This window comes from Chanodichthys erythropterus, chromosome 6, assembly GCF_024489055.1.
Source record: "Chanodichthys erythropterus isolate Z2021 chromosome 6, ASM2448905v1, whole genome shotgun sequence".
Classification (NCBI taxonomy): Eukaryota; Metazoa; Chordata; class Actinopteri; order Cypriniformes; family Xenocyprididae; genus Chanodichthys; species Chanodichthys erythropterus.
In genome coordinates this window covers 19,152,687-19,164,103 of record NC_090226.1, presented here as the reverse complement: position 1 = coordinate 19,164,103, position 11,417 = coordinate 19,152,687, and the positions used below count along the sequence as shown (strand labels likewise).

At 40.2% G+C, this 11,417-nt stretch overlaps 1 protein-coding gene across 1 annotated transcript in view; it reads left to right on the top strand.

Annotated features, from left to right (window-relative positions):
• Positions 1–11,417, top strand: part of LOC137021626 (inactive N-acetylated-alpha-linked acidic dipeptidase-like protein 2) — a 243,516-nt gene that overhangs the window by 125,902 nt on the left and 106,197 nt on the right. Inside the window, exons 8-9 of the mRNA XM_067388346.1 lie at positions 1,907–2,112; positions 3,513–3,641. Coding sequence (XP_067244447.1) covers positions 1,907–2,112; positions 3,513–3,641 — 335 coding nt within the window. The remainder of the gene's footprint in view (positions 1–1,906; positions 2,113–3,512; positions 3,642–11,417) is intronic.

Here is an 11,417-nt window from a genome sequence, read left to right as displayed (position 1 = left end):
AGAGAGCGAATTCGGACACTGAATGCGTCGGAAGGGCTGCCACTTTTGCATAGTCTGATTTATCTTGAACTCTGGCGTGGAAACTATGTACAAACCTTAATTAAACTATGTAATAATCAATTAAAAAGGAATTTATAGTCTGTATGATATTATGCTGTACCCACATTAGACCAGTGGTTTGGAAAATGGATGGATGATTCAGCTGTGGGCGTCATCTTTTGGCGAGACAGGAATTCATTCGGCGGTGACCCTTACAGTGCATTATAGCTATTCTCTAGCTGTTGAGTGCACATCAGTTGTACACTCATTATAGTGGTGCATTATGGGATTCATTGAGTGCACTCGATAACGTCCACTATGGTTTCAAATAATTTGATTTAAAATTGTACATGTTGGAATGTGAAAATAATATAGATTTTATACATAAATAATTGTAATTCAACCTTAAACTTTTTATTGTATATGCAGTGCAAATGTTAACCTAAAATTGTGCGTCATGTGGTAATATATATTTTAATTGTTTTTTCAAGTCATACATTTTATTTAACTTCACTGAATCAACATTAATATATGGGTCAGTGACATGACAGGTAATTTTTTTTTTGTCTATAGGCCTTAATAATAATGCAAAACAAAGCTATGACATCCAAAGTATGTAAGGTAGTACAGCTAGATCTCTTTTATTGAATCCAAAAGGTTTTAATTATATTTTGCTACATTTAAAGGTATTTTCAAGATTTTGAAATGTCAAAAGGTCATTCGGTTTAATAGTCGAAAGGCCAATACAGCCATTTCATTTGTGATTAAAATATCTAAACATGTAATAAATGTTTTATATATATATATATATATATATATATATATCAACATAATGCAAAATGGTATTAAAATTATGTGTAGAAGTCATTGTGTTGTTATGAGAAACAATGTCCAGAAAAATTTATTTCATTGATGTCAAAATCAATGCATCTCTATTATTGTGCGTGAATAAATTCTCAGAGTTTTGCGGGTGCGGGCCGGAGTGGACACACATATTGCGGGAGCGGGCGGGAGTGTAACACATACGTTGCGGGAGCGGGCGGTAATGGTCAGAAATTCGGCGGGCGCGGGCGGGAGCGGGATGAAGAAAACAGTCCCGCGCAGGGCTCTAATTTGGAGTAACCAATACAAAGGGACCATTTTGGATCAAGTCATGCGGTCAGTATCATGTGACAGGATGTGACATCATTCAGACACCTATAAAGGACCACATGATCGTGAAGCAAAATAACTAACTCTCTTTTAACTTGAAAAAAAACCTAAAAGTGTCATTCGGTAAAAATTTTTGGTTAAACCGAATGACTTATTTGGTGACAAATTTTGTCCATATTGTAAAAAAATGACAAAAGCAGTGTTAATTGATTATAAAAACCACATAATCTCATTGTTAACACTTAATAAAACAAAATTAAGTAGATCTCCATTATATATATATATATATATTTTTTTTTTTTTTTTTTTTTTTTTTTTAACGCTTTTAAAAAAACCTTATTCGTCAATGACACATACGTTACTCCAACCAAACTAAATTTTAGGACCATATTAAGTAGAAATAGCTGCTTTACCACATTCTTTTTACACTGTTTTAGTAAAGTACACAATTAACAAGTTTCTTTTAAAATCCACCTGCATATTTAAGACATTTCCTATGGAACATAAGGATCCAGATGACAGGAAATCTATTTAAGAAATAGTTTAAAATAGAAAACAAAAAAAAAAAAAAATATTCATTGTCTACATACACTGCACATAGTCTTTACCCCACAGTTGATTGACCCTCTGCCTGTGTGAACATGTTTGTTGGTGTGTGAGTGTTTGTTTGTTTCTTGTTTGTGTGTAAGTGTTCCTGCTCTGTTTCCCCTTGTAGATCGATATGTACTGGTTGGCAGTCGTCATGGCAGCTGGTACGAAGGTGCGTTGGCGGACTGGGGGAACGGCTCTGCAGTTATGACTCAGATCATCGCCTCCATGGCGGCTCAAACCCGCGCAGGCTGGCTGCCCGATCGCACCATTGTCTTCTGTTCTTGGGGGGGAACCTCACTGGGCAACATCGGCTCATATGAGTGGGGAAAGGTAATATTTGACTATTCCACATCTCTATGGTGACATTTCTGCTAAATGATATTACATTGCTTCTTGCACATTTCGCAACACTTTCAAAGTGAAACGTCCAGTGAGTGGAATTAAAACCAATGAATTTGATTTTAGCAATTAGTTTTATTATGTTAGCTGTTGGACATATTGTGTCAGATCGGAAATGAATGTCGGGTGAGTGGTGCTAAAAGGTTAAGGCTTTATTACTCTTAAAAATAATGTATCACCTACACTAGATAACAAAAGCAAAAATGACATAAAAACACATTTGCTGAAGCAACCATGCTATTTTCACTTGCTTGTACGAGTCCTTGAGCTATTTTACCGTTACTCAAGATTTACAGAACTCATGGCCAAACACTCTGCATTGCAGTGCTGTACCAGGTGAGCTTCCAAGCAAGTTTACTACGTCAGAAAAGCCGTACATATGGATCTGGTTATGTGATGCATAACAGTGAATTTGTTTACAAATCCTACACTATGGTAAAAGTGTTTTGAGGTCATAACATAGTATGGTGCAAGGAAGCACGCAAAAAATAAGTCTTCCATAATAGATAATCTGCCCCTGTAATCACAATTTGTGTGGAAACGAAAAAAGTTTTTGCCATTTACAGCCACTACTGTTCATTTCAGCTGGAAACTGCAGTTAATTGTGTAGGTAATTTTTTGCAGTTGGACTATTCCACCTACAGGTATTTGAATATCCTCAATTAATTTCAACATGGAAATCAGCCTGTTATCATATTGCCTCATTAAATCAGGTGTAATAACAAGACGAATGAGTATTAGTCCTACATGGCATCTGGGTCATATTGTAGTCTACAATTTATGTATATAACTTGCATATTTATATTTAAAAATTCTACTTGATTTGTTTTGACACAACATAAACAATATAGCTTATAGAAATCTCTGGCAACACCCAAAGTTGAGTTTAGCAGGAGGTCATAAGCACTATCTTTTCCTCTTCCTCGGTTTGACAGCTCAAGTGAAGGAGGAAAAACAAAAATAGTACAGATTAGCCTTGAGCAGCCGTACAAAAGCTTGCTAACATGATCAGCAAGCCATGAAGATTCAATCAGACAGATGGATGATTTTGGAGTGTTAATGAAATTATTCTGTTCGGCAAAGGACTTTATTCTAATCAGTACAATAGAAACGTCATCATTAATCTTAAAAAGCCCCAAATAATGTCACAATACAATTATAGTTTTTGAGTATGAATAAGACAATAATGGTTCCTATTATTCACAATGCTGATTTCATAAAATTGTAGTGTCTCACTGGGGGTTATTCAGGCTTTTATGTCAAAATATCAATCAACGCTCTGGCATTTCATCAGTTGGCAGCAGACAGTTGTGTTCCGTGTCTCTGTACAGGAAAACGCGGTGGTTCTTCAGAGCAGGGCAGTTGCTTATGTCAGCCTCCACAGTCCTGTCAGAGCCCCTGGATCCCTTCAGTCCATAGCATCACCTTCTCTTCTGCAACTGGCAACTGACACCCAAAAGGTATTTTATTTTATTTATTTATTTTTAAATCTTGTATATCACTCAACAAGATACTTGCAATTAGGACTTAAATAGAGTAGATTCACATGTTACAGAACACTTTCTGAAAACCTACAGAAAACCAGATCATCTCTACCCATAATGAAATAAGAAATAAGGCTTGTTTTAATTTAAAAGTAAGAAAGGAACTTGTTGCTGCTACATTTTTATCTGTTATAGACTATGGAAATATTCTGTACATGCATGCAGCAAAGTCTGTTTTATGCTCACTGGATTCTATTTACCATTCTGCTTTATGCTTTGTTACTAAAGCTGAGTATTTTACACATCATTATAGTTTGTACAGTTTATCAGGTTGGCCTCCACTCTCAATTTGTAGACAGCATCACTGGCTTATTTTTATTTATAAGGCAGTGATAGGATTGTTGCCTTCTTATTTATCAGTTTTTTCTTTGGTAGAAAACAATAGATGCAATCTCAGGTCAAGAAATAGCATTCTTTTTACTGTACCTGCTGTAAAATCTGAATTTGGTAAAATTGCCTTCCGTTACAATGCCCCTTCAACCTGGAATGCTTTGCAGAAACAGTTGAAGCTAGGCAATATAATCCCACATAATAATTTTAAATTATATGTCGCAGAAACCTTCAACTATAAGTATGATTATATATAGGTTGCTGTTCTGTTCTGTTCTGTTCTGTTTTCTGCCTGCCCTGGTTATGTTATTGTGTCATATTTTGTTTGTTGTTGTATTTAACTTTTGTCCTTGTTAGGTGTTGTAGTATGGTTTATGGGGTGCTGATGCATTTTAAGTGCTGCCTTTCTTGGCCAGGGATCATTTGAAAAAGAGACTATAGTCTCAATATGACTTCCCCTGGTTAAATAAAGGAATACTAATAATGAATTAAAGCTGCAAGCAGCGATGAAAGGGCCCTCGCACCCGGGTTCACCGCCACATGTTGGCCTTAGGAACAGTGATCAGTGGGCGACATGCATGTAAGCGAGTGAATACAGGAGAATTATGCCAAAGTCATTTTGAAATGCCACACTTACTGAATATTGCTATGTTGATGTCTTCAGGCCAGGACTTTTATCGAACATGTGAAGTTTGGAGCAAATTGGACATTGTATGACTGAGTTACAACAACTTACTGTTTCTTTAGTGCCGTTAATCGCATAAATTAGCACTCAGCCAAGTGTTGCATGATTTAACTTGTTTCTAGCATGTTTGGTACTTTGTGGCATAATGAAATGTGAATCTGGTAGTGAATTACAGTGTAAAGCATGCCATTTCCTGTTGCCAGCAGGTGGCGCTATGGCTAACTGAATATTGTCATATAGATGTCTTTAGGCCAGGACTCTTATCACACATGTGAAGTTTGGAGCAGATCAGACATAGTATGCCTCAGCTACAACAGCTTCATCGTTCATGGCGAAACATCAGACTTTGTCAGTCCGTCATGGACACGCCCTTCAGCGAAAACTGAAGATCTTTGATATTTAAAATTGCTAAGGTCTTAAGATTAGACTGATCACATTTGATGTGTATCTGGTTAAGTCTCTATGAGGAGTTAATCACAGTGTAAAACATGTCATTTCCTGTTGACTGCAGGTGGCGCTATGACTGTAACTGAATATTGTCATATAGATGTACTCAGGACTCTAATAAAACATTTGAAGTTTGGGGCAGATCAGACATTGTATGCCCGAGTTACAACAACTTGCTGTTTCATGGCGAAACATCGAACTTTGCCAGGTCGCCACGGACACGCCTTTCAGCGAAAACTCTAGATCTTCGCAATTTAACGTCTCAAAGGCCTTTAGATTAGACTGACCAAATATGATGTTGATCTGATTAAAGCTCTAGGAGGAGTTCGTTAAAGTACAAAGTCTGGAAATGGCAAAAACTGCACAAATTTTGCAAAGAAAATTCAAAATATCTGACTTCCTGTTGGTTTTCAGATTTCACTCCAAGAGACTTTTTTGTAGGTATTGGGCTGTTAGATGTGTGTACCAAATTTCATACCTGTACGTGAAACGTAGTGTCAGGGGCACTTCGTTGAAATTTTTTAGGTGGCGCTATTGAGCCATTTCGCCACACTTAATTCTGAAATCTATATCAGACGTAAATTTTCACCACTTCTGACGCATCTGCAAAGTTTCATGAGTTTTCAAGTATGTTTCGGCCCTCAAAAAAGTGATTCACCTTACATGGCGAAACATCAGACTTTGTCGGTCCGCCATGGACACGCCCTTCAACGAAAACTCAAGATCTTTGCAATTTAACATCTCAAAGGCCTTAAGATTAGACTGGCCATATTATGATGTTGATCTGGTTTAATCTCTATGAGGAGTTAATCACAGTGTAAAACATGTAATTTCCTGTTGCCCCCAGGTGGCGCTATGACTGTAACTGAATATTGTCATATAGATGTCTTCAGGTCAGGACTCTAATAAAACATGTGAAGTTTGGAGCAGATCAGACATTGTATGCCCAAGTTACAACAACTTCCTGTTTCATGGCGAAACATCAAACTTTGTCTTCGCAATTTAACGTCTCAAAGGCCATTAGATTAGACTGACCAAATATGATGTTGATCTGATTTAAGCTCTAGGAGGAGTTCGTTAAAGTACAACATGTGGAAATGGCAAAAACTGCCAAAATTTTGTAGAGAAATTTCAAAGTATCTCACTTCCTGTTGGGTTTACAAACTTTTCCCCCCAGGGGCTTTTTTGTAGGTATTGGGCTGTTACATCTGTCTACCGAGTTTCATAACTGTACGTGAAACGTAGCACGAAGGGTGCTTAATTGAAATTTTGTAGGTGGCGCTATCGAGCCATTTTGCCACACCTAATTCTGAAACCCATATCAGATGTAAATTTTCACCACTTCTGACGTGTGTGCAAAGTTTCATGAGTTTTTGAGAATGTTTAAGCCCTTAAAAATGCGATTCATTTTGGAGAAGAAGAATAATTGGCTGAGCAATTCCAATAGGGTCCTCACACCATCGGTGCTCAGGCCCTAATGATGCGGAAGAGTATCTTACTAGCTGTTTAACGTCAAAACTTACACTACTCCTACATCATGTCAGCTTTTGGCATGAATCGACGTGCGTACGGCCGTCTGTCGGAAGCTAGTTATTTTAGTTTTTAAAGTTTTAAATATGTATATTTTTCTATACACTATACACAAATGCATCACTTCGCTTCAGAAGGCCTTTATTAACCCTCCGGATCTGTGTGGTTATCTTTTATCATGGATGGTTGCACTTTTTTGGTTCAAAATCTCATCCTCTATTCACAAAGCTTGGAAGAGCCAGGACATTATTTAATATAACTCAGATTGTATTCGTCTGAAATAAGAAAGTCATATACACCTAGGATGGCTTGAAGATGAGTAAATCATGGGGTAATTTTCATTTTTGGGTGAACTATCCCTTTAAATGCTTTTGTTCTTTATATTTTTGATTAGACATATTGTTTAATGTTTTCAACTAAAGGAAACCATAATATATACCGTAAGCTTATTGTGTATATATTGCCTCATTGTAAGCTTGTTCGGAAATGGTGACAAAAACTTAACGAATAAAAAAAATATATATATTTCACGGAATTTTAATAAACAAATATTCAAATATTCTTCTTTATGAGCCCAAATATTCGAGTACAGTATTTTATATAGCAATAACAAGCATTTTAACAGAAAAGAAAATTATTTTTTCTTGGTAAAGGGTGCTATCTTGTTTTGTTTATATTTTAACTGACATATGATTTACTGGAACTCTTTGAAGTTGTTGAGAATATTTCAGTTTAAATGTCCCCGCCAGTGAATGCAGAATTGAGACTTATCCTAGACTGTTAATTCACTCAACAAGAGGTTGGTATTTGAGCAGTTTGCACACCACGTCTTGCATAAAACCTCTCTGCTGCATCTCATTTACAATGTACACTGAGTCTGAGTTATGCATTCAAATGGCATTTCCAATAATGTGAGATATAACTCATCTAACTTATTTAACCTTAATATAGCTCTTGTGTTCTGCTCAAGTTTCCAGATATGTAGAGCGCCTTACTCATTCTGACAGGTTCATTTTGGATTTGTGTGACTATATTGTAATTTGTCTGAAGTTATGACTAAACTATTTAACACATCAGGATCACCTTGCTTATTACTCTGTGTAACTTTAAGGCAACTTTCGGTTAATTTTAACTTAAACTGACAGCGTCTTTAGTTTCAGATAATTGTACAAGATGCAAATGGCGCAACAGTAAAGGTTAATACATTTAAATATTGCCAGTGTATCGTTTGCTTTGTATAGCATCCTGTAGGTCAGAGGCCCTGATCCGATGACCATGTGTCCTGTTATTTTTAACCAGACAATAATTTTCTTCATTAACCTAAATGCCAGTCCTCCTGTGACATTTCAGCCCAATAAAGTAAGCTCTGACCTGCACCACTGCAGCTATCGAAATCTCTCCTGCAAAACTTATAAGAGAGAAATGGCATAAGTTCATTGGAATAATTATTTCCCTTATCATCAGCAGTCTGGCCATAATGTTTGGAAAGTAGTTCAATGGGAGAAAAAGAAGAACTGATGAGACTGTGATTTGAAGTGAATAGGCAGAGAGGACTCAGGATGGAGTTTTGCAAATGGCTTCGGGATGCTTTGCATAACACTAAGCACATGTTTGAAAAGTAGAAATGGAATTTCTATGGATGAACTTATAGCTCTTCTTTGAAATAGGGGGCTTTGGGTTTAGTTTATTCGTCATAAATCTTAATATGCATAACAAAAGAAGTGGAACGTGTTTAGAAAATGTCCCAGCTAACATTTTTAAATGTACATTTATTTATGTTGCTGACTTTTTTATTGTTTATGCTTATATTATACTTTTTTATTCCACTACCTGTCCTAAAAAAATATAATTTTTTTCCATGCTATTTCAAACTGAAGAAATTGACATCCTCTCTAAGACACAAAAGAGATGTCTGATTCATGAATGAACTGATTCTTTTCAATTAACCTGTGGGAATCATGAATGAGCTTTTTCTTTTTTCCTTTTTTTTTTTTTTCTTTAATGTGAATAGGTAAAAATGATAAATAACATTATAATAATGCAAATTATCTTCTTTGCTGCCATAGCAGTTTCAGGTGATATAAAAGCATGGCTCATCAATCAGTGCCTCCTACTTTTAATCATTAAATCAAATTCAAAATATTGAAGAAAGTGGTTTGCCCCCAGTGGCGGCTCATCAGGGGAGGCAAGGCACAGCCTACCCAAAATTTTGACTAGAAAATGGGAGAAAGGATGATTTAATTCACAGTTATTCGTTTCATTTTCATATCTCAGAGTGTGTATTTTTTGTTTGTAATTTCACCGCTGTAACACCATAATATGTTACTGAAATCGAAAGCACTGCTGTTCCTTCATGAAGAGGATAGAGAAGGGGAAGGGAAGGGTTTGTAAAAACAATTGCCAATCACCATCAAGTGCTTTACATTAAGTGCCTGAGAAAAGATACATCGCAGGGGAGGCTAGCCTCCCTTGGTATATTAGCCAATTATCACAGAGACGTACATTTCGTGAATAATGTGATATTAGTTTTGAACTGCGACCGCTGCGCTGATTTGATTGCCAACAATAGGTGAGTGAAATTATATTTGTATTTAAAGCAGTTAAGCTTAAAAGTACATTCAAATTCAAAAGTATACTTTTACTGGAGTAATATTTTATTAGTGTTTTTGTACTTTTACTTAATGTGTGTACTTTTTTACATCACTACAGATAAGGAACATCACTGTAACGAATGCGGACTCATGGTAAGATCCATTTGCAGCTTTATTAGGAATGTCGTAGTCATACAGGCAGGGTCAATCAGGATCAGACGAGAACAGCAAGGGACAGGCAGAATCGTAATCAGGAAACAGGCAATGGTCAGGACAGGCGGATATCATTCACAGAATAGTATAACAAGCAAGGGTCAGGACAGGCAGCAACGGGTCAAGAACGGGTAACAGACAGGAACAGTAACAACAGGTAAACAGGATATAAACGCTCGGAAATGACACACAAGGTAATCAAGACTTCACGGTGAGGTGGTGTATGTGACAGTCCTTTATAGTCCTGTAAATGAGCTGCAGCTGGGTGTGGTGATCAGTGTGGTGTGCAATGGTGGATGTGGCAGATGATGATTGGAGAGGAGTGTGAGCATGTGACCGGCAGGGGGATGATGGGAAATGTAGTCGAAACTTGACAGGGGCCGACGGTGATCGTGACATAACGCCCCCCTCCCGGAAGGCGCGACCTCACGCCGTAGATGACACCAATAAGGGAGGGGTTGGTGCTTTGGAGATTAAACAGCTGACAGGAACGGAATCTCCAATGCAGGTTCCAGAACAGCCATGGCAGGTCAGGTGCTACGGGCAGCCACGGCGGGTCAGGAGTGTCAGAAAGCCACAGCGGGTCAGGTGGCTCAGGCGGCCACGGCAGGTCAGGTGGCTCAGGCTGCCACGGCAGGTCAGGCGGCCACGGCAGGTCAGGCGGCCACGGCAGGTCAGGCGGCTTGGGCAGCCACGGCAGGTCAGGCGGCTTGGGTAACCACGGCAGGTTAGGGGGCTTAGACAGCCGCGGCAGGGCAGAGTCCATGGGTGACCCCAGGGGGTCAGAGTCCATATATGGCCCTAGTGGCCTACAGTCCATGAATGGCCATGACAGCAGTGGCTGGGCAGGGTCCCCACCCCCCAGCTCCCCACCCCTAGGTATACTGCCCCCCCCAAAAAAAGTTCTTGGGGAAATCAAGGGAGGCATTGGCGGGTTCATGGGCAAGGAGCTCGGGTGGCGCCAGCAGGGCAGATGACCGGAGCGGCAGCGTTAGAGCAAATGGTCCAGGCGGTAGTGGCAGGGCCGACCAAGGCTGCTCTGTGGCCGTATCAGGGAGAGCGGGCGGTTCGGTGACGGCCTCCATGGCCGTATCAGGGAGAGCAGACAGCTCTGGGAAGGCACCGGGCTCGGGCTGCTCCGGTAAGGCAGCGGGCTTGGGGTGCTCCGGGACGGCAGCGGGCTCGGGCTGCTCCGGGACGGCAGCGGGCTCGGGCTGGCAAACTGGTCCATGGTCAAAGAAGCCTGAGTGCATCCTCCAGGCCCGCAAAACAGCCAGAACATAGAATGTGAGCACAGCCCTTCTGGCCATGACGGGACTGACAGGAAGCGCATGCGTGGCTGGAGCAGACTCACTGGCTGGAGCGGATTCTGGAGCGGACTCACTGGCTGGAGCGGATTCTGGAGTGGACTCACTGGCTGGAGCAGGCTCTGGAGCGGACTCACTGGCTGGAGCGGATTCTGGAACGGTCTCACTGGCTGGAGCGGCCATCTTGTCCCTCGCGTCCAGGGCGCTTGAGTGCGTAGCAACCGGTGAATTAGAATGTGTTGCCCTCGGCAGCTTTGAGTGCATTGCAACCGCTGTGCTTGAGAGCGAAGCGGCCGGCTGGCTTGAGAGGGAAGCGTCCGGCGGGCTTGAGAGGGAAGCGTCCGGCGGGCTTGAGGGTGAAGCGGCCACCGGGCTTGAGAGTGTAGCGGCCGGCTGGCTTGAGAGCGTAGCGACCGGCTGGCTTGAGAATGAAGTGACTGACAGGCTGAAGTGCGAAGCGGCCGGCTGATGTTTGGGAATACCAGCCGCTCACGCTGAAATCAGCGATGGATCGGCCACACTGGAAAGCAATCCTCTCCGTTCTCCAGTGATGTGCCGTGATTCTGGGTGATCATCGAAGATGTGGCTC